The 22,876-nt window shown below is 53.9% G+C and overlaps 2 protein-coding genes across 25 annotated transcripts in view; both read left to right on the top strand.

The window, feature by feature from the left end:
- The window catches only part of Syngap1 (synaptic Ras GTPase activating protein 1), a 30,378-nt gene extending 12,463 nt beyond the window's left edge, over positions 1-17,915 (top strand). For 4 of the 24 annotated variants that reach the window (XM_075979635.1, XM_075979621.1, XM_075979634.1 and 1 more), the window contains 14 exons: positions 897-1,050; positions 1,231-1,329; positions 2,926-3,549; positions 3,675-3,819; positions 4,031-4,175; positions 5,563-5,799; positions 5,886-6,087; positions 6,263-6,441; positions 7,053-7,094; positions 7,435-8,506; positions 8,970-9,143; positions 10,864-11,075; positions 12,671-12,761; positions 16,090-17,915. In XM_075979635.1, the coding sequence (XP_075835750.1) occupies positions 897-1,050; positions 1,231-1,329; positions 2,926-3,549; positions 3,675-3,819; positions 4,031-4,175; positions 5,563-5,799; positions 5,886-6,087; positions 6,263-6,441; positions 7,053-7,094; positions 7,435-8,506; positions 8,970-9,143; positions 10,864-11,075; positions 12,671-12,761; positions 16,090-16,236 (3,523 nt within the window). In that variant the 3' untranslated portion in view covers positions 16,237-17,915. Of the gene's footprint in view, positions 1-896; positions 1,051-1,230; positions 1,330-2,925; positions 3,550-3,674; positions 3,820-4,030; positions 4,176-5,562; positions 5,800-5,885; positions 6,088-6,262; positions 6,442-7,052; positions 7,095-7,434; positions 8,507-8,969; positions 9,144-10,863; positions 11,076-12,657; positions 12,764-13,497; positions 13,578-16,088 lie in introns of all 24 variants that reach the window. The other 20 variants (XM_075979640.1, XM_075979626.1, XM_075979639.1 and 17 more) reach the window with 12 other exon arrangements.
- Positions 17,916-18,614: 699 nt separating this feature from the next.
- Zbtb9 (zinc finger and BTB domain containing 9) lies at positions 18,615-21,916 on the top strand. The gene has a single exon (XM_075979645.1). The coding sequence runs from the start codon at positions 19,048-19,050 to the stop codon at positions 20,431-20,433; it is 1,386 nt and encodes a 461-aa protein (XP_075835760.1). The 5' UTR covers positions 18,615-19,047; the 3' UTR covers positions 20,434-21,916.
- Positions 21,917-22,876: the final 960 nt, after the last annotated feature.

Consider the following 22,876-nt stretch of genomic DNA (forward strand, 5'->3'; position numbering starts at 1 on the left):
TGTTCTCTTACTTCATTCATAGTTTGAATCATGAAATGTTTATTAGGCACTAGCTGTGTGCCAACTCCAATCCAGACAATACTGCATTTTCTCCGTGCTTCTTTTCTTTATGTATTGAGATTCTGATTTCTGGAGTCATGTAGACATGTCCAGGACATTTTTTTTTCTGTTTGTTTGTTCTGTCCTGTCTTTTTTTTTTTTTTTTTTTTTGTCTGTTTTTCCCTTTTTGTTTTTCTCGGGACAAGGTTTCTCTGTGTAGCCCTGGCTGTCCTCAAACTCAGAGATACATCTCCCTCTGCCTCCCAAGTGCTGGAATTAAAGGCATGCACCACCACCAACCACCTGGCTTTTTAAATTTTGTTTGTGTTTGGTTTTTGAGACACTGTTTTTCTGTGTAGCCCTGATGTCCTAGAACTCGCTCTGTAGACCAGACTGGCTTAGAACTCACAGAGACCCGCCTGCCTCTGCCTCCTGAGTGCTGGGGTTAAAGGTGTTGCACACTACTATGCCTGACTGTTTCTTCTTTTAAAAAACAAGATCTCACTATGTAGCCCTGGCTAGCCGGCACTTGCTAGGTAGTCCAGGCTGGCCTTAAAATTAGCAGGAATCTACCTGCCTCTGTCTCATGAGTGCCGTGATTAAAGGTCTGTCCCAGCAATTTTGAGTGATTTCTAGGTATCCCAACTCCTTAAGTATGAGTTGAAGTAGAGAAGTCTCTTGAAGGGCTTTGGTTTTCGCTGTACCTCCCATGTCCTTCCCCAGGGAGTCTGGTCTTCCTTCTGTGAGTCTGTGTGTGAGGGATTGAGGCCTTCTTTCCAAGGCTGCCTTCCAGAACCTCTGGCGAGGCAGAGTCTGAGTGTGAGGAGAGACCTTTCTCTGAACCTCCCGCCTACCAGGGCCCGGCTGATGCAAAGCTTTAAGGAGTCCCACTCCCATGAGTCCTTGCTGAGTCCTAGCAGTGCTGCTGAGGCCTTGGAGCTCAACTTAGATGAAGACTCCATCATCAAGCCGGTGCACAGCTCCATCCTGGGCCAGGAGTTCTGCTTTGAGGTAGCGGCTCTTGTGGACCGAGGAGGGTGGAGGGCAGGGATGGTGGAGGCTGGGGCAAAGGGGTCATGACGAAGTGCCACACATGGGGATATCCCAGAAACAAACCTGGGACTAGGAAAGAACACACGGTGGTCATTGCCTCTCTTTGAAACCCCGTCTCAAATCCATACTCCTCTCCAGGTAACAACATCGTCTGGAACAAAGTGCTTTGCCTGTCGGTCTGCAGCCGAAAGGGACAAATGGATCGAGAATCTACAGCGGGCAGTAAAACCCAACAAGGTACTGGAGAGGAAGGGGAAAGAGGAGGCTGGAGGGCGGGGTCTAGTAGGCTAAAGGACAGGGACTTAGAAGGAGGGGACAGAGGTCTAAGAGACCTGGATGGCCAGGGGTGATTCTCCTTATTCTGAACCCTCCCTTTGGCTCCCTTTCTTCCTTACTGCTGCCTTACACCACACTCTGCTTCTCTACAATGAAAGCCATAGACCTAGAGAACCGACAGGACTCTTTGAGTCCTCCAATCTGGTTCCCTGCAGATAGAAGGCCTCGCTCACACCTGACAGGTGCTTGCTTACTCAGCACCACTGACAGTGCTCTGTGAATGCCGATTCTCTCTATAAAGTCTGTGCAGTGTGGTTGGCCTAGGTGACCTCAAGGTTCCCTTGACAGAGTCCTGTGCATCTGTGCTCCAGCCAAGTCTTCTGTTCCCCAAGGGAAAGCTGCCCTCTTGTCGGCTGGTCTTTGACCACAGTTTGTAGCCAGCTCACAGTCCTGCCATCCTCCTCTTGTTTCCCAGCACCTTTATTAAGGAATCCCACAACCTGAGCCACACTGCTTTCCACTCACGGCGGTGTCACATGACCCTGACCAGGAGCTCGGGCCAGTCTCACTGCTCCTGTGCATATGCAACTGTTATTCTGTTTTGCAACATCTGATGCTTCTGCAGAACTTCTCATTCCCAGCTTTAGGTCTTCTTTACTAAAAAAAAAAAGAAGTGTTGCTGGTTGTGGTAGCGCACACCATTAATCCCAGCACAGATGCAGGTCGATCTCTGTGAGTCCAGACAGTCTGGACAGCTAGAGCTATGGAGAGAGGTTCTATTAAAAAACAAAAACAAAAAAACCAAACAAATGAAATAAAAACTGAATTTATTTATATAGGGTGTGTGTGTGTGTGGTGCCACAGTGCACATGTCCATGTGCCAGAGTACAACTTTCTGAAAGTGGGTCTCTCCTTCCACTATGTTGTGGGTGATTGGGCTCGGCAGCCAGAACCTTTACAAGTAAGCCATCTCACTGGCCCTCAGTGCTTCTGGCTTGTGACTCACACATTTCTCCACATTAATCCTGGTGTGTGTGACTACCCTTCTCTGATAGCTTCCAGGGCTGCTGTAAAAAGCTACCATGAACTGAGTCAGCTGAAACTTTCCTCTCACAGTTCAGGAGGTCTAAAGTCCAGGCATAAGCACGGCCGTGTCCATTCTGGAGCTCTTAAGTTCAGTCCTTCCACCTCTGCATGGCCAGCTTCCTTCTGGGTGTCTCTGAATGACCCTCTTCATGTGATAAAGTCAGTCACTGGATTAAGAGATCACATTAATCAAATATGCCCTCATCTTAATTATATTACATCAGCCAGGACCCTATGTCCACCTCAGGTCACACTCAGTTTCTAGAGAGACCAGCCATGGCCACCTAGTGAGGCTATCTCAGAAACCAGAAACTGGCTGGTGGGCACTACTCAGGCCCAGTGGGCGCTATTCAGGCCCGGTGTGCTTGCCTCGCAGCTTCTACCTCAATCCCACACGTTGGCTTGCTCGCTGTCTCTCCTGCTGTGCCTGACTTTTCTGTTCTGTTTGCCCTAACCACTTCCGCATGCCAGGACAACAGCCGCCGGGTAGATAACGTGTTGAAACTATGGATCATAGAAGCTCGAGAGCTGCCCCCCAAGAAACGGTATTACTGCGAGCTGTGCCTGGACGACATGCTGTATGCACGCACCACCTCCAAGCCCCGCTCAGCTTCAGGAGACACTGTCTTCTGGGGCGAGCATTTTGAGTTTAACAACCTGCCGGCTGTCCGGGCCCTGCGGCTGCATCTATACCGTGACTCAGACAAAAAACGAAAGAAAGACAAGGCAGGCTATGTTGGCCTGGTGACTGTACCGGTGGCTACCCTGGCTGGGCGCCACTTTACAGAGCAGTGGTACCCTGTGACCTTGCCAACAGGCAGTGGGGGCTCTGGGGGTATGGGCTCAGGAGGAGGAGGGGGGTCAGGGGGTGGCTCGGGGGGCAAGGGGAAAGGAGGCTGCCCTGCTGTAAGGCTGAAAGCCCGCTACCAGACAATGAGCATCCTGCCCATGGAGCTGTACAAGGAGTTTGCAGAGTATGTGACCAACCACTACCGGATGTTGTGTGCAGTCCTGGAGCCTGCCCTGAATGTCAAGGGCAAGGAGGAGGTTGCCAGTGCACTGGTTCACATACTGCAGAGTACAGGCAAGGCCAAGGTGAGTACTCTGCCCCCAGGGAAAGATGATGTGAGAATGGGTGCTGGTCCGAGGGTGGTGAAGCGAGAGCAGACCCAGGAGGCTGGGCTCTGCAGAGGCTGACTTTGGGGTTTTCCTGGCCCCAGGACTTCCTTTCAGACATGGCCATGTCAGAGGTAGACCGGTTCATGGAACGGGAACACCTCATATTCCGCGAGAACACGCTCGCCACTAAAGCCATAGAAGAGTATATGAGACTGATTGGTCAGAAATACCTCAAGGATGCCATTGGTATGGCCTACCTTCAGGCCTTGTTCCTAAACCTCCGCATGCCCACCCCATCACTCCTAAACCTGGCCACCCCAGACCCCATATCCACCCTTCTCAGGGTCCCAGGACCCCAGCATCCAACGATCTGATTCTGCCATTCCTCCAACCCAAGGAGCCCCCTGTCCGTGCCCTTGGAAAATGTGACCGCTCCCTGTCGTACCTCTTTTCCCAGGGGAGTTCATCCGTGCCCTGTACGAGTCTGAGGAAAACTGTGAAGTGGACCCCATCAAGTGCACGGCATCCAGTCTGGCAGAGCACCAGGCCAACCTGCGGATGTGCTGTGAGTTGGCCCTGTGCAAGGTGGTCAACTCCCATTGGTGAGACTGGGAACGCTGGGCTGGGGGGCCAGGGTTGGGCAGTTGTGTGTTCATCTGTTCATCCATCTGTCCATCCTCAGAGGACTGAGCATCAGTACGGGCAAAGCATTCTGGGGTGTTGTAGAGCAGAGGTGAACAAGGCGTGGTCCCTGACTTCAGAGGGCCTCCAGCCAAAATAAGTAGGGACAGGAGCTGTCCAAAAGGCCACAGAACCATTATGGTGTGTGTGTTCAGGGAGGGTCCCTTGTGCAGCATCCAGTCAGAGAAGGCACAGCTGTGACAAAAATCACACACGCAAAGTGTCCAGGACTGGGGACAGGGACTGGCGTCTGCACACAGTAGGCTAATGGCATTTCCCAAGGTTGTGAGATAACACACAGGATATGAGAAGGTGTGGGAGCCTTCCAGGAGATGGCTGGTAACTGGAACAGGCTTAGAGGAGCCATGGCTATAGTGGAGCCCAGAAGAAAGCGGTGTGCTCGGGGAAGAGTGAGAATCTGCAAAGCCTTAGGTTCAGGAGTCACAGTCATCTGAATGTTCTGGAGTGTCTGTTGGTACCAAGAAGTAGCATGATTGAGACTGGCCCATGAGTCAAGTGAGCCATATGGGAAGGGAAAGAAAGAAGTCCAGACCATTGGTGCTGTGGTTGATGGGTCAGGAGGGAGTCAGAAGGCCAAGAAAGAGACTGCTCAGGGTCCTCTACAGAAAGGATCAGCAGTTGTCGTCTGAGGGTCGTGTAGAGGGAGTCAGGATGACTTAAGAGGTCATGGGACTAGTACTTTGGAGACCCACAGCCTTCTTGACAGAACCAGGGAAGTCAAAAGGAGCCAGCTGGCAGTGTGGGGGCGATAGTGAGCTCTGTTTTACACTAGTCAAGTTTAAGGTGTCAGTGGGACATTGAAGTGGCACTGGGAGGCGGGGAAGAAAGAGCTGAGCCATTCCAGGGACTGGGGATCATGCCTGGGGCACGTCCATCCCCATTTCCCTGGAATCCAGAAGAGTTGGGGGGTCCGAGCTCCCTGTACCTCAAGTGACCCTCCATCTCTCTCCCATCTCTGTCTCTTCCCCGGTGTCTGTTTTTCTTCTCCTCCTCTCCTTGTCTCTCTCACACACCCCTCCGTCTCTCTCCCATGTGTCTCTCTCTCCTCACCCTCTCTCCCTCTCCATTTCTCTCTCCAGAATCTGTGCCCTCTACCATGGCCCTCTTCTTCAGCAGCCTCCTGTCTCTCTCCTGCAGTCCCTCCCTCCCGGTCTCTCTCACCTGTCTCCACACCCTCACCTCCTACCACCCCCTCAGCATGTTCCCTGGAAGCTGAGGGTCTCTGGGGCTCAGTCCCGGTCTCTCTTTCTCTCTCTCTCTCTCTGTCTCCCCACCCCTTCCCCCCAGCGTGTTCCCGAGGGAGCTGAAGGAGGTGTTTGCATCTTGGCGGTTGCGTTGTGCAGAGCGGGGCCGGGAGGACATTGCCGACAGGCTGATCAGCGCCTCGCTCTTCCTGCGCTTCCTCTGCCCAGCCATCATGTCGCCCAGTCTGTTTGGGCTTATGCAGGAGTACCCAGATGAGCAGACCTCACGAACCCTCACCCTCATCGCCAAGGTCATCCAGAACCTGGCCAACTTTTCCAAGTGAGGGAAACTTGAGGAAGGGTGGGGAAGAGCTGTGCTTCTGGAAGGGTCTCCTGAGTCACCAGAGCATCTATGCCTCTGAGCAGGTTTACCTCAAAGGAGGACTTCCTAGGCTTCATGAACGAGTTTTTGGAACTGGAGTGGGGCTCCATGCAGCAGTTCTTGTACGAGATATCCAACCTGGACACACTGACCAACAGCAGCAGTTTTGAGGGCTACATAGACTTGGGCCGCGAGCTCTCCACACTTCATGCCCTGCTCTGGGAGGTGCTGCCCCAACTCAGCAAGGTTAGTGGCTGTCTCCTCTGTCCTACCCCCAGGTGCTTCCGTCTCTGCACAGAGCTGTTCCCGGAAACGCCACCACCACCACCTCCAGCACACTCCACACAGCCTCTGCCTGTGCCCTCTGAGCCCCTTTTAGAACTGGACATTTACTCATCAGGTGACAGCCTTGTCCTTCCAGGAAGCCCTCCTGAAGCTGGGCCCACTGCCCCGGCTCCTCAATGACATCAGCACAGCCCTGAGGAACCCTAACATCCAAAGGCAGCCGAGCCGCCAGAGTGAACGTACTCGGCCTCAGCCCGTGGTGCTGCGAGGGCCATCAGCCGAGATGCAGGGCTACATGATGCGGGACCTCAATAGGTGAGCACCCTGCTCCCCCACTGCTGTGCTCTGGGAGCCTGATCACTCCTGGATGCTTCTTGCTGGGCCCTAGATGCATCTCTCTAAACTTCAAAAGGGAAACTGCAAGCTCTTAGGGACAGTGGTGAGGGTATAGGCAGTGGGAGGCTGAGAACTCTTTAGAGCTAGAGAGGGAGAAATGTATACCGAGCCCAGAGCCAGAAATACTGAGGCTCCTCTGCTCCAGGCTTAGCTGAAGCCAAAGGGACTGACTCTGCTGCAGCTGACTTGCTTTGTCCCTCTGCCAGCCCATGCTCCTGTAGGCTGCAGTTCAGCCATGTGGTACCAAAATACTCAGGTGTCTCTACGTGACCTAACAACCCCCGCCCCAGAGAACTCCCCATGACCCAGCATTCAGAGAAGCAGCAGCTGGAGCTGAGTGGGCCCCGGAGCCTGGCGTTCAGTTTGATGGGGGCGGGGTTGGGCCTCAGCTACTGTCCTTCATCTTGTGACTGCTCTGCTATTCCTCACCCGTGTCTCCATCTGTGACACCACACCCGTCCCGCCATCCCTCCCATCATCTCCACCTCTCTCCTTCTCCTGTCTGCTCGCCCCTTTGCATCTCTCTCCAGCTCCATCGACCTTCAGTCCTTCATGGCTCGAGGCCTCAACAGGTGAGGGCTCTGTCCTCCCCACCCTCCTGTCCTGCTGCACTGGGCTTTGCCCGCCTCTGCTCCTCTCCTCCTCAGTGCACCTCATCTCCTCCATGCCTGCCCAGACCAACCCTCATTCCTCTCTTGCTGCCCCACCTCCTTTTCCAGGCCTTAACCCCCTTCCTAGGCCTGTGCTTTCCCTTCTCCAGCTTCCCCTCCCATCCTCCCTGCCTGCCTCTTTAGAGCTGCTACCACCAGCGCTCAGCCCTTCCCTGTGCGTCCCACTTCTCACCAGACCACAGGCTCGGGCACCAGTAGCCCCAGCCTCACTTCTGCCTGTGTGTGCCTTCCCTTCCAACAGCTCTATGGACATGGCTCGCCTCCCCTCCCCAACCAAGGAAAAGCCACCACCACCCCCACCCGGTGGGGGTAAAGACCTGTTCTATGTGAGCCGGCCACCACTGGCCCGGTCATCCCCAGCATATTGCACAAGCAGCTCGGACATCACAGAGCCAGAGCAGAAGATGCTGAGTGTCAACAAGAGCGTATCCATGCTGGACCTTCAGGGTGATGGGCCTGGGGGCCGTCTTAACAGTAGTAGTGTTTCCAACCTGGCAGCTGTTGGGGACCTGCTGCACTCAAGCCAGGCCTCACTGACAGCAGCCTTAGGGCTGCGGCCTGCACCTGCCGGGCGCCTCTCCCAAGGGAGTGGCTCTTCCATCACAGCAGCCGGCATGCGCCTTAGCCAGATGGGTGTCACCACGGATGGTGTCCCTGCCCAGCAACTGCGTATTCCCCTCTCCTTCCAGAACCCTCTCTTCCACATGGCTGCTGATGGGCCAGGGCCCCCAGGGGGTCATGGAGGGGGCAGTGGTCATGGTCCACCTTCCTCACATCACCACCACCACCACCATCACCACCATCGAGGTGGAGAGCCCCCAGGAGACACCTTTGCCCCATTCCATGGCTATAGCAAGAGCGAGGACCTCTCTTCAGGGGTCCCTAAGCCCCCTGCTGCCTCCATCCTTCACAGCCACAGCTACAGTGATGAGTTTGGACCCTCTGGTACTGACTTCACCCGTCGGCAGCTCTCACTTCAGGACAACCTTCAGCACATGCTGTCCCCTCCCCAGATCACCATCGGTCCCCAGAGGCCAGCTCCCTCAGGGCCCGGAGGTGGGAGTGGTGGGGGCAGTGGTGGGGGTGGTGGGGGCCAGCCGCCTCCCTTGCAGAGGGGCAAGTCTCAGCAGTTGACAGTGAGCGCTGCCCAGAAACCCCGGCCATCCAGCGGGAACCTACTGCAGTCCCCGGAGCCAAGTTATGGTCCTGCCCGTCCACGGCAACAGAGCCTCAGCAAAGAGGGCAGCATTGGGGGCAGCGGGGGCAGCGGTGGCGGAGGGGGTGGGGGGCTCAAGCCCTCCATCACGAAGCAGGTAGGTGAGGGTAAGGGTGAGGTAGGGTGGGTGGAGAGGAGCGAGGGAATGAAATGGGGTGGAACAGTGGGTGTTACAATTCTCACCTTCTTTGTTCTTTAAACAAACAAGTGGCATTTGGCCTGTATTCTCAGCAGTCAGGAGGCAAGATGATTGCCAAGTCTGAGGCTAGCCAGGGCTAGGTACTGATATTGTGTCTCTAAACAAAAAGCTCACAAACATAAGAGGGCCTCAGCAGTGTCCTGTGAGCTGTCCAGGTACTAAGGATGTGTAGATGGTCAGCGGAGGACCCTACCCTCAGCACTCACTCCCAAGGGAGGCACGATCGATCCGTCACCTCATTAGTGCTCAGGGGAGAAGGGAAAAGGCGGGTACAGGTCTGGGTTGCACTTCTCTTTGCTTCCTCTGAGCACACCCTCCCTTTCCCACCTTCCTGCTCTCTACCCTGCCTTGCTTGTCTCAGCATTCCCAGACTCCATCCACGCTGAACCCCACAATGCCGGCTTCGGAGCGGACGGTCGCCTGGGTCTCCAATATGCCCCACCTGTCAGCTGACATCGAGAGCGCACACATCGAGCGGGAAGAGTACAAGCTCAAGGAGTACTCGAAATCAATGGATGAGAGCCGCCTGGACAGGGTACGCTGGCCTTGCCTCTCAGTTCTGTACCTCCTCTCTCATGCCAAGGAAGGCCTTTAGTCCTTCCAAGGGAAAAAGACCCATGCTCAGTTAGTTGGGGAAAAAGGAAAGACCTAGTCTGTTAGGTCCTTATGTATCAGTCTGTTTGTGGGTTACATACGCTGTGGACTGGAGAGGACTGTTCTGTTGAGGTGTAAGAAGGAGACCAGCTGAAGGAGCAGGGCATGTAGGAAGAACACTATCAAGCTAGACCTCGCAGCACAGGTTTGCCAACTGCTACTTAGGAGGCTACGGCAAGAGATGTCAAGTTCAAGGCCAGCTTGGGCAACTTTATGATATGATACCCTATTTCAAAATAAATAGTAAAAAGTAAGCCGGGCAGTTTGGGGGCCTTTAATCTCAGCACTCAGGAGGCAGAGGCAGGTGCATCTCTGAGTAGGAGGCCAGCCTGGTCTACAGAGCGAGTTCCAGGACAGGTTCCAAAGCTACAGATAAACCATAAAAAACCAAAAGTAAAAAGAAAGCTGTGGAATATAGTTTGTTAGTAGAATGTTTGCCTAGAATGTATGAGGCCCTGGGTATCAATCAGTAAGTTCTACTACAGGGTTAAGCACTCATGCCCAAGGCAACCATCATAGACCATGGATTCCTCTCTCCTGTGTGTCTAGAATGGAACTGCTTAGGTATGGACCTTCACAGGGTGGTGAAGCTTCTCAGATTGCCTTTCTTGTTCTTACTTCAGATGCGGAATCCTGGGAGGAAGGCTCAGGCCTAGCCCTAGACACCAGAGCTTCTGGGAGGGAAAATAAGCTGGGAACATAGATTGCCTGAGCTAGTGGCTACCTATATGACACATGTTATTGTTGTGGTTGAGGAACTAAAATCTTAGAGTTATTTGACTTTTAAATAGCTATGTGTAAGCTGCAAGTAGAACTTAGTAGTGAAGCTTTAGATTTGATCCCTAGCACTGAAAATAATAAAACAAAAGAATCACATGTGACAATTATATTAAGCAACAGGAAAATGAAGTAACTGGTCTGAGCTCCTGACCCTGGAAACCCGGACTCATATGAATAGCAACATTTCCAGCCTGGGGTCCCCTTGATCTCCTATCTGCAGGAAAGGCAGGCCTAAGGAAGGAGTCACATGAGACAGCCTGCCCTCACTCCCCGCCATGTCCTTAGTCTTAGTTTGGAAATACAGTTCATTTTTCTTTAATTTCTAAATAATGCTTCTCAAGGACTGTCCAGTAGTCTTGCCAGGGTGCCCTATGGAGCCCCCATATCCCCCATGCATGTGTGAGGGCATGGCACACTTCTAAGATGTGGGACTTGGACCTTGTTGCATCTTGAGGAAGCCTCAGTTAGTTATCACATCAGGGCTTTCTTTTTTTTTCTTTCTTTTTTTTTTTTTTTGATTTTCGAGACAGGGTTTCTCCTTAGGTTTTTGTTCCTGTCCTGGAACTAGCTCTTGTAGACCAGGCTGGCCTCGACTCACAGAGATCCGCCTGACTCTGCCTCCCGAGTGCTGGGATTTAAGGTGTGCGCCACCACCGCCCGGCTACATCAGGGCTTTCTTAAAAGCAGATTAAATATGTTCAACAGGCAGAGAAAGGATTGGGTGCTCCTTGTGTCATGGCTGAACAGACGGGGATGGGAGCAGGCTGGTAAAGCCAGGGCAGGGTGCCCTCACAGTGCGGGGTCATGTGCCCGGCGGGCAGGTGAAGGAGTACGAGGAGGAGATCCACTCACTGAAGGAGAGGCTACACATGTCCAACCGGAAGCTGGAGGAGTATGAGCGGAGGCTGCTGTCGCAGGAAGAACAGACAAGCAAGATCCTGATGCAGTATCAAGCCCGCCTGGAGCAGAGTGAGAAGCGCCTGAGGCAACAGCAGGTGGAAAAGGACTCACAGATCAAGAGCATCATTGGCAGGTGAGGGGCGGCCCGGGGAGGGGTGGGAAGGGGTTGAGGCTGGAGGGAGAAGGACAAGGGAAAGCCTGCTTAAGACATCGAACACTTCAAGCCCCAACACGGCTTACACACTAACTTCTGAAATCCGGGGGAAAAACAATTACTGTCCTAACATCACTGTCTGGACTTAGTTTAGGCCTAGACTCCCTGTCCCCTTTTTTTTTTTTAATCCCACTGTGAGGGTCACCACAAGCTAAGCAGTGGTCCTGAGCCACAGGAGCCCTTAACCATTGCCTGTTCCTGAGCAGAGCTCCTCTCCAGCTGTGGAAGGGGTTCCGTCAGAAATGGGCTTTCAGCTTGTTACTGCTGCAGAGGAACTGCTTCAGCGGGGCCCCTCTCGCCAGAGCAGCCGCACTCTGATCTGCTGTGGGTGCTGGTTTTGAGTGAGACTTAATTAGAAGAAAATGGGTATTCCACTGAAGCCACCTAGGACTGAGGAACAGGGATTGATTACAGTGGCCTAGGGCACAGAAGTTAAGTCATCTGGCAGCAGGGTGTCCAGGAGGGATGGCTGAGCTACAGATCACTGGCTCACAGGAGTCTCTGTAACACAGATGTCTAGCTGGACATAGTTGTGCACACCTTTAATCCAAGCTTTCCAGTGGATCTCTGTGAGCGTGAGACCAACCTGGTCTCTACCTAGAGAGTTCTAGGACAGCCTGGTCTACATAGAAAAACCCTGTCTCAAAAAACGAACAAACAAGATGACACAGCTCTAACCTTAGGATTCAGGAGCACCCATGTCCGTAATCCCAGCATTTAGGAGGCAGAGGCAGGAGGATAACCTTGGCTACAGAGTGCGTTCTAGGCTTGCTTGACTACAGTGTAAGACTCGTTTGAAAAAAACAATAGGGAGAGATGAAATCTTTTAGGATTGCAGAAGTGACTGAGTAAAGAGGAAATATTGCTCTTCCAGAGGATCGGAGTTAAACTTCTAGCACCCACATTAGGTGACTCCTAACTGTCTGAAAGTCCAGCTCCAGGGGCACCTGCAGTCATCCGCACACACTCATGCAGATACAGAGAAGTAACAGAAATAGGTCGGGCAGTGGTGGTGCAGACCTTTAATCCTAGCATGGATCTCTGTGAGGTCTGAGACCAGTCTGGCCTACAAAGTGAGTTCCAGAATAGCCAGGGCTACACAGAGAAACCCTGTCTTGTAAAATAAAAAAAAAAAGTAATAATAATAAATAATAACAGTAGAAATAAGCTGGGTGTGGTGGTGTATGCCTCTAATTCTATGACTGGTGAGGCAGAAGCAGGCAGATCTCTAAGTTTAAGGTTAGTTTCGGGCCAGTGGAAGCTACATAGTGAGACTGTCCCGAGAAACCAATAAATAAATGAATGAAAAAAATAAAAAAGCCCTTTAAAAGCCCCTCAGAAAGCAGGCATGAGGACTCCTGGGAGGCAGTGGAAAGCAGGGTTCCTGTGTGGCACAGCATCTTCTGGGTCAAGAACTCTGCAAGGAGGGGAAACTGTCCAGAATTCCCCAGGGTACTACAGGTGGGCTCTGAGCCCGTGCCCGCCACTAACCCCACTGAAGCCCGTCCCTTCAGGCTGATGCTGGTGGAGGAGGAGCTGCGTCGGGACCACCCCGCCATGGCTGAGCCGCTGCCTGAACCCAAGAAGAGGCTGCTCGACGCTCAGGTGGAAATTACAATGTCATTTATCTTCTCCGTGTCCCATCCCCATCCATCCCACTGTCTCTGTGCACTCACCGCACCAGCCACCCTGGCCCCATCACCATCTGTCTCCCGTGTCCTGTCTGTCTACTGCTGCTTCCTGCAGCACCCTGTGATCATCTGCATCCCATTGTCTGTGCCTCTGTCACTCCCATGCCTTCCTGTCTTGTCTTCCCACTCTTGCCTGCATCCTAGGGCCTTGCACTTCAGCCTCTTAGCTCCCCCGTCTCCAGTGCCCTTGAACTTGTACCTCTTACTAGCCCACTCCTGTCTGCTTCCTCAGCTCTTCTTCATCCAGGAAGGCTGAAGGTTTTACTGATAGAATGGAGCATACATAATCTGAGCTGTAGTTTCTCCAAGCTCAGGGTATCCTAGGGACTCAGGGTTCTCTTGACTGCCCATTCTGACTCTTTAGTAGATCGTGTCTTGCTCCTGACTCTTCGGATCATAAGGCCTCTCCCAGAAGCCCCTTTCCGTAGTTCAAATTCTGCTTGCCTTTGGCCTCTGGTGTCCCCGAACCTACTGTCTAACTCCCTGTCACCACACTCTCTGCTCACCAGCCAGCCTCCAGGCCCTCTGCACCCTTGCCCCTGCTCTTTCCTATCCATATTCCTCCTCCTTCTGCTCTGACCACCAGGACTCCCTGCTCCCCCCCCCAACTAAGCCTCCTGACCCCATGACCCCACTCTCTCCCCCTGCAGCTCCTCATCAGGTAATTCTCCTGGTTCCGCTTTGACCACGGGCGGAGGACACTGGGGGAGGTGACTCCGGACCACTGCAGGTTGGTGGTGAAGCCCACCCCTCCCAACTCTCTGCAGCCTCTTCCCTCTCACTGCTGCCCACTACACCCAGAGACCCTCCACAGACCCCACCCTCCTGACACTTCCTGCACAGACAGACTCCTTCCCAAGGTACAGCCAGAGTGCACCTCTAGACACCCTCACACCCTTTGACGCCTTAGCAATCCAAATTCGACCCTTACCAAGACCGAGCACATTTACAGGTTCCCTGTTCTCTCCACACTGGCCCCACAAGCCACCTCCTGACACCATCCTCCCTTTCCTCTACCTATCCAGTGTCTGTCTGTCACCCCCCATTTCACCAGAGCGTCCTTGGGAGTTGGGCTGTTGGTGTGGGTATAACAGGGTGGAGGGATATTGGGTTGGGGCCAGGCTAGGGGGCTGTGCTGACTCCATCAGGTAGGTGGGGTCTGCTCATTCTTTCCTGATTCCTACCCCTCCCCTCTCTCCCTTTGCTCTCTCCCTGCACTGTGAGGCAGAAGGCAGAATGGGAGCAGGTAGTTAATTTGGGAAGACACTAAGGGACCCTGGGAGATGCTGCTGAGATGTCCTGACATGTCAATAAGGTGGATGGCATAAACAGGCAGGAGTCCGGGACAGATGTGGCCTGTTACAGAAGTGAGGAGAAACAGCTTCCTAGAATGTATTCAAGGGCTCAGTAGCCATTTGTAGTCCAGGCAGGGAAACTAGGAACAGCATGTTAAAGAACCTCTCTTGTCAGAGCTTAAGTTCCTGAGTTGCTAATGCCACTCATTTCCCCTCTCCTGCGGCCCAGTAGCCTTTAGGACACTGAAAAGCCAGTAAGTGGGAAGCTATCAGGCACACCTCAGTCCTGAGACACATTCCTGTGGGACTCATTTGTGGTGGGCAGTGGCTCCTCACACTGTAATTTAACTCCGAGTGCCCAGCCTCTCTGTCAAAGTAGTTAGTGATCTGTAGACACTGAAAGACACCAGGGAACCTCACCATTTAAAGGACTCCAGCAGTGAATTCTTTTGTAAAATGAATAATGGCATCCTAATTTATCCAGTTTCTAAATGTGGGTCCATGGGGGCGTAGGGGGCATGCCCATGTGTCGTCATGAGCAGACAAGCAGAGTGGAGGCATCTGAGGGTTCCTTCCCTGTTCTCCTCTCACTGCCTGCCGGGGAGATCCCCGATAGCCATGAGCGCAGCTTTGACTAAGGTTATATTCTGAGTGGTCCTGACCAGGTGAGTCTTTGGTTCTGGTATAAAGGAAAGCTGACCTTGGAAGCCTTCATTTCCTGTGTCCTTTGGAGACAGGGTCAGACACAGGTAGCTCCACGCTGCCCTACCTAACGTCTGTGGCAGACAGTGATCTGTGGATCTGTTCCAAACCATCTGTAGGCTTTGGTCCCACTGCAGCCCAGCTAGCTAGATTTTTAAAAGCCAACTAAGTATTCAGTTCGGAGACCCAGGTGCTCTTCTCCCAGCAGAGGCACAGAAGGGTGGGTTGAGGGCAGGAACCAGGAAATGGGTCTCAGAGCCACTGAATGTTCTGAAAATAAGTACAGGGGTGGCACAGGGTCTGCTGCTCAAGCTGGAAAGGAAGGAGGGTGGGAAGGAGGGGAGCTGCTATGTGACTTCTCTAAACCAGGGGTTCTCCACCTGTGGAGCGTGACCCCACATGACCCCTTCACAGGGGTCACACATGAGATATTTATAATTCATAACAGCAAAATTAGTTATGAAGTAGCAACATTAGTAATTTTATGGTTGGGGGCCACCACACCATAAGGAACTGTACTAAAGGGTCACAGTGTTACGAAGGCTGAGAACCACTGCTCTAAACCTTTGGGTCATTCCTACCGGCGTGAGAGAAGCTCCCGACAAGCTGTCCCTCCACACCACTTCCCTGAGCCCGCTCTAATTTGGGATGCTCTGTTTGAGAGGTCCACTCTCAGTAGCTGGCAGAACTGAGTGACAGTTGTCTGTTTAGTGAAGTGCCTGTCTTCAGAACACAGTAAGTAGAACTCTAAACAAGGCCCCGCGCAGGCCCTCAGGGAGCACAGCTGAAGCTGTGTAGCCAGGGCCCGCCCACAGACACATTCCCAGGACTGCTCAGCTCATTCTTCTCAGATAAAGGAAAACTCAAGCCCTGGTTTTGTTCAAATTATGAGCAAACTTGCACATCTGTAGGGGTTTGGACTAATGAGGTTTTACTGTACTGCCTTCTCTGGATCCTCAGCGCTGAAGTTCCTGCCTGGGATGGAGGGGGTTGGGGGAGGAAACACAGTTCTTGAAGCAGAAGTTCTGTCAGAGGGAAGGTGAAAGCTAGTTGCTTTTGAGCTGGTTTTCTGGTGTGAGCTCTCCCCCAGATCCCCCAGGACTCCTGGAGGTACAAACAAAACAGGAGGGGGGTGGAATGGCTGTGGAGCCCTGGCCTTGGGTGAAGAGCACTGCTTGGGGCTGGCATCCTTGCCCCTGCGAAGCGTCTCAATAAGTCCGCGCTCTCCTCTTTGGTGTCTTGCAGGAGAGGCAGCTTCCCCCCTTGGGTCCAACAAACCCGCGTGTGACGCTGGCCCCACCTTGGAACGGTCTGGCCCCCCCAGCCCCACCACCCCCACCCCGGCTGCAGATCACAGAGAACGGCGAGTTCCGAAACACCGCAGACCACTAGCCCACCCAGCATCACAGACCTCCTTCCTTGTGCACCCCACCCCGGAACATCACCAACCACCAGGACTGGACGTCACCGAGGGACAGCAGGAATGCCTCCCTTAATGCCTCCTTGAGGCACCCATCCGCCACCTCCACTGCACCGTTTCTAGGAGGGAGAGTGGGACCCTTAGCTGCTCTCTTTCACCCCCAGGGACCTTCACCCCACCAACCCCTTCACTCCGGGGTGCTATCCCCACCCTCTGCCTCATAGTTCCCCTGAACACTGGGGGACAGACCCTCACCCCCACACTGGGGGTGTGGCACCTCCAAACTTTCAACTTCAGGGTGATTTTTTTAGCAGTAACCAGAGCTGACAATCTAACTCCCCTCCACCACCCCATTTTGGCCTCCCCTGTCCCCCTTGTAATGGGGAGGGGACCCCAGGTGAGGGGGCCCTATTACCCCTTGATTTCTCAGGAGCGTCTGGGGGGGCTCAGCACGCACAAACTTCTTCTCCTCTTTCCACTCTTACATTTACTCTCCCCACCCAGAACCCAGATGGGGTGGAGGGGGCCACCGGGGCAGGGAGGGGGCGGCAAGGGGGGAATGGGAGTTGCCTCCCCTTCTTCCCACACCTGATCTGCTCTTGGCTGGTCCCAGAGCGGGGTGAGGGGGCTTATGCCCTCCCCTCCCCCAGTGTGTTGGGTGGGGTGGAACTGAGGTTCGGATGAAGGGTTAGGGTTTAGGGGCCTGTGTGTTGGGTTGTGGAGGACAGACCAGCTGATCTGCCCTACCCTGACACACAGCCAGCCCCTACCCTTTCCCTCTTTGTCTCTACTCCCATGGGGAGGGGGGAATTTACTCTAGGAAAAGCCATGTCTCTCTCCCCCAGGGTGGGGGACCTGTGTTGGAGGATGGGTGTTTGGGGGCCCCCTTCCATGACTCTGTCCCCTGGGGAGGTAGGACAGGGCTGGGTTTCCCTCTCACCCTCCCCCCTCACCCAGTCTCCCTCCCTCCCGCCAGCTCCACGATTTTTCGGTGTTTCTCTGTACATAGCTCTCTGGCGGGATAGGGGAGGTAGGATGGATGGGGTTTGGGGTGGGTAGGCCATGGAAGGGGAGAAATCCCTGCTGGGTACCCCCCTCTTCTCTGACTGCTGACCCCTGCCCAGACTTGTCTCCTCACTCCTTCTTGCGTTTGGTATTGAGAATTCCTCCCAGACTCCAGACTCAACCTTTTGTATGGACAGCTCTCCTTCAGTCTTACCCTCTACACATCCACCCAGCCGGGGCCAAATTTATACTTATATAAAAGTTGTAAATATGTGAAATTTTATCCCGCACCCTTTCCTCTGCTTACCCCACTTCAGGCCCTACCCTCTTACCTCCTTCCTTCTCTTTGGCTGTTGTAATTATCTGGGGTTTGTACTGTACATAACCGGGGTGGGGACTGGGAGGCTACCCCTCTGTACAGAGCTTCCTGGCTCCCTAGCCCGCCCCTCACTTCTCTCCCCACCCACCACCTTAAGAGTAGGGAGCCGCTCTTCTTACTCGTTTTTGTTTGTTTACTCGTTCTCCTTACCTCTCCTACTCCCAGCCCTACCACACCCCCCTTTTTTCCCCACTCCCATTTCCTTTTTTTCTGGAGTGTGTGGTGAAACAGAAAAATCATGTTTAATAAACGGAGATTGTTCTTTTATTGCTTGGCCGACCTTTATTTATTAGTTGGTTTTTCGAGACAGAGTTTCCCTGGCTGTCCTGGAACTCGCGCTGCAGACCAGGCTGGTCTCGAACTCAGAGATCGCCCTGCCTCTCGAGTGCTGGGACTAAAGGCATATGCCACCTGGCCCAGCACTGAAGTCCCCTGGAGGGGGTGACAGGAATTACTTTTGGAGAGAAAGCTGGCCAGCCTGCAAGCAGTGCTACACTGTCCCACCCAGTCAGGAGAACAATCTACACCGCAGCGTCGACCTGGCCGAACTCCCACTCCCGCTCGCCGCTGAAGCTCCGAAAGGGCCCAAGTGAACAGTCTCCCAAACTCCACGCAGGGTTTAACCGCTAGGACGCGCCTCTGCGAAATGGAGGAAAGGATCAGGGTGCTCTGCGCGGGGACGCTCCAGACTTCCGAGCTGGCTGCCCCGCGTGCACACCGGGGACGACAGCAACTACCTCGCGCGGCGGGAGGGAAGATCCACCCCGCGATGCTGAGCCCGTCTTGCCCCTCTCCGCGGACCGGCGCCCTCCACCTCCGCCGCTCTTCCAACAACGCTCGGGCAGCCCGCCGGCTCCTGGCCCCGCCTCCTCTGGCCGCACAGCCAATAAGAAGGAGGCTTGTAGGCTGCCGTCCTCCCATTGGCTGCAGACCCGGCCCCGCCCTGCGCGCTGAGTAGCCCGGGCGTCCGGCGGAGCGGCGGTCGCTTCCGGCCGACCGGACGCCGTGGATGCAGCGGAGTTCCGAGACCGTCTCCCGTGCAGTGGGGGCGTGCCGGTCGTCCTGCGCGTGGCGGGAGCTCGCGGAACCGGCCCGTGGGAGCACGGTGAGGCGGGGCGAGCGGCAGCCGAGGGCGGCCCGAGCCGGCGAGCGGGGCGCAGTCACCTCCTCGGCTTCCGCAGGGCCTGGGATAAACACCCTGGTTGGTGGGTGTTCTGTCGGTGTTCTCGGTCGGCGGGACTAATGGACAGAAACTGTCACGGGAGGACTTTCAGGCGTCTGTGGGGTGCAGCTTGAGACAGGTCTCCTGTCCCGGGGCTGTCCGGTCTCTTGCCTCCGCAGCCGTCGTTAGAGCCCTGCTCTTCCCGACTCCCTGGGATTTGTCTTTCCCGAGCTGGCCATGGATGCTTCGACTCAGCCTCCCACACCCACTTCTCCGAGTTGCAGCCTAACCTCACGGACAATCCACATCGAGTTCCCTCACCATAGCTCTTCGCTGCTAGAATCCCTGAACCGCCACAGGCTGGAGGGGAAGTTCTGTGATGTGTCCCTCCTGGTTCAGGGCAGGGAAATTAGGGCTCACAAAGCAGTGCTGGCTGCCGCCTCTCCTTACTTCCATGACAAGCTGCTTTTGGGGGATGCGCCCCGACTCACCTTACCCAGTGTCATTGAGGCAGATGCTTTCGAGGGACTGCTTCAGCTCATCTATTCAGGGCGCCTCCGCCTGCCACTGGATGCTCTCCCTGCCCACCTCCTTGTAGCCAGTGGCCTGCAAATGTGGCAAGTCGTGGATCAGTGCTCAGAGATTCTTCGAGAACTGGAAACATCAGGCGGTGGAAATTCAGGCGGCGGAGGAGCCGCCTGCCACACACTGCTTTCCACAACCCCTTCAGGAGGCTGGTGCATTCGCTCCTCCTCTTTCCAGAACCCAGCGCAGTCCTCCGCTTCCACAGAGAACTCTGCCTTCGCCGAGAACCTCGTTGGAGGGGAGAAGAGTGAGCTGGAACAAGTGCTACAGATTCAGGTGAAGGAGGAGGAGGAGGAGCAGGGGTCGGCAGCCCATCTCTTCCAGACTCAACCTCAGAGACTACCCGAAGAGTTTCCCCCAGCTTGTGGATCCCACCCCCTGCCTGCGTCTGCTTTCCCCAGCATGTCTCCGGAGGACCAGAGTTCAACCCTTGAGTTTCCTGCCCCTCCTGTACAGGCTTCCCATGTCATAGAGGTTAATCTGGACCCCCTTATGTCTGTGGAGAAGACATCAGGAAGTAGGACTGTGCCTCGAGGAGCGAAGGAGAGGACCAGAACTCTTTCTGAAGCAGACTCTGAGGGAAAGGGAGAGCTAAGATACTTGCTGTCCTCAGGAGGAGGAGAAACATCCGGGTCAGGAGACCCATCCTGGAAACCAGTGGACCTTCATGGGAATGAAATCATGTCCGGAGGGCCCGGAGGATCGGGACAAGCTATGCATGGGCCTGTAAAGCTGGGAGGGACCCCGCCTGCAGATGGGAAGTGCTTTGCTTGTTTGTGTGGAAAGCGCTTCGCGGTGAAGCCCAAACGAGACCGGCACATCATGCTGACCTTCAGCCTTCGGCCCTTTGGCTGTGGCGTCTGTAATAAACGCTTCAAGTTGAAGCACCACCTCACAGAGCACATGAGGACCCACGCCAAAGCTCTGGATGCCTGTCCCCACTGCGGCCGTCGCTTTCGTGTCCACGCCTTTTACCTTCGCCACCGGGACTTGTGCAAAGGGCAGGGTTCGGGCACTGCCCACTGGACTTACAAATGACAGCTGGCGCTCTGTACTGACTTGTAGGAGAAGTAGCCACTGCTGCTGCTGGGCTCTCACCCGTCACCACCTTGGTCCTAGATTGCATAGTCCAGGAGGTTATATAGCTTGTGAACCCCTTGCTCTTGGGATGGGCCTCACCCTGATGTACTCGGAAGCTCAGGTTTCTCAGTCCAGCTGTTTGTTGAACAGACTGTAGGAAAGTCATATTTTTGACCACTCACCCTAAAGGGCCTCTTTTGTATTGGTAGCCAGTGAGGAAACCATTGACTTAGATTATGTTGGTGAGCGAAGAGTTAGAACAAAATGACCTAGTAACTTTACTTCCTCTTCACCAGGAGGTAAGGGAGCTGCTCTCCGACTAGGAATGTATTTGATTCAGAGCGCAAGTAATTGTCAGACTAAGCCCCAAGCATCCCCCCCCCACACACACACTGTTGGCAGTGTTCTGTTTCTATACTTCTTCCTGCTGTTTCTTTCTAGAAACTTTCTAGATTGTACTTTGCTTTCTCACCAGTAGACACCTCCCCCAAAGTCCTTCTAAAAATGTACTTGAACACGCAGCAGGTGTGGTCCACACACCTGTAATCCCAACACGTGTGAGGCAGGGGCCGCAGATCTCTGTGAGCTCCAGACCAGCCATAACAAGTTCCAAGCCAGTCGGGGCTACACAGTGAGCACTTTAACACACTGAGCATCTGTGTGAGTCTACCCCCCCCCCCTGCGTCCCTCCAGAGGTTACTCCCTCAACAGCCTTTGCTCAGTCTTCCTTTGACGACCACTGACGGCTTGCGTGTAACCACAGTGACAGATGTGACCGGTGAACTCAGGAGATGGCAACTGTCATAAAATGCTCTCAGGGTAGCCCCATTGCTCGCTGAACAAATTGCCCTGATTAGGACTCAGGTTGAGACCACACGTGGTGAATTCTGCAGAATAACTAACTGAACAGAGGACGGTACTGCCTCCCTCTCCCTCCCACCCACATTTGATGGGGAGAAATGCTTATAAAGCAGAAGGGAGGTGAGGTGATGGAGAGTTAAAGTTGCTTAACTTAATTACTTTTTTTTTTTTGAGACAGGGTTTTGTGTAGCTTCGGAGCCTGTCCTGGAATTTGCTCTGTAGTGCAGGCTGGCCTCGAACTCACAGAGATCCACCTACCTCTGCCTCAGAGTGCTGGGATTAAAGGTGTGCGCCACCACCGCCTGGCTTAATTTCATTGCTTAATAAACTCTTGCGTGAAATCTAAACTGACGGCAGCCTAGATTGAGTGATTTCTGTGGAGGAGGTGTGAGAGCAGAGCTGCAGGAGGTGAGTGTGTTCCTTTTGCAGCGGTTACGTGTTGGTGGAAGAATCCTATTGGTTTCCCAATACAGCTGGAGAATGCTGGCTGGACCCAGGCTGCCCCACTGCTGAGGAACCGCAGGTAAGGCACTTTCCGTTTCAGGGGTTTTGCTTGAGACCTCATCTTACTGTCTGGCCTCAAACTTATGATCCTCCTTCCCAACCCTGAATACTAGGATTACAAGTGTACACCACCATGCCTGGCTTATGCCACTTTTTTTTTTTTTTCGAGACAGGGTTTCTCTGTGGTTTTGGAGCCTGTCCTGGAACTAGCTCTTGTAGACCAGGCTGGCCTCGAACTCACAGAGATCCTCCTGCCTCTGCCTCCCGAGTGCTGGGAATAAAGGTGTGCGCCACCACTGCCTGGCATGCCACTTTTTGATAGGGTTTGAGTTCATAATATTAATGTATTTTCTGACATCTTGCATTGGGCATAGTGCTGCATGGCACTTTGGTTTATTCTACAGATCTTAGAACAGGGCAGTGTGCTAACCTGATTTCCTTCACTGGGAAAGGGTCTCAGTGGATAAGAGCAGTCCCCCAAACATGACAGCCTAAGTTCAGATCCCAGCACCCACAGAACAAAAGCCAGGTGTTGGACTGACAGGAGGAGTCAGTAGGTGCCTTCTAAGAAGCCTGATAACCTGAGTCTGCGCCCCAGAACCCACATGGTGGAAGGAGAGAACTAACTTCTGCAAGTCGTCCACAGACCTTCACACGCATGCCATAGCACATGCTTGCACACACAGACACACAATTTAAAAAAGATTTTACAAAATGGGATTTTTGTGGCTAAGCGGGTGAAGTACAGCTTGGAATTTTCAAACTCTCAGATGGACCATGGTCTTCTGTACTTGGTGAGGAGTGTATTCCTTGGGAAAGGCAGTAGTGGTGGTGTCTTGGATCAACCACAGGCCTACCCACCCGCTTGGCATGCATTAGGTAGGTGGCTGTATTCCTTGCTATCTTGGTTCCGTGGGTTGCAAGCACAGGAAGTTGGCTCTGGATAGCCTTACTGAGGTGAATTTATAGAAGAATAGAGAGGGCAGCACTGAGGCGCCTGTGGAAGATCAAGTCCTCTCAGAGCTCATGGAGCCCG

Source organism: Microtus pennsylvanicus, chromosome 7 (assembly GCF_037038515.1).
Source record: "Microtus pennsylvanicus isolate mMicPen1 chromosome 7, mMicPen1.hap1, whole genome shotgun sequence".
In the NCBI taxonomy this organism is placed as follows: Eukaryota; Metazoa; Chordata; class Mammalia; order Rodentia; family Cricetidae; genus Microtus; species Microtus pennsylvanicus.

What these genes read in the sequence shown, in the direction of transcription:
- Zbtb9 (XM_075979645.1), top strand. Translation starts at nt 19,048, where the DNA reads ATGGATGCTTCGACTCAGCCTCCCACACCCACTTCTCCGAGTTGCAGC.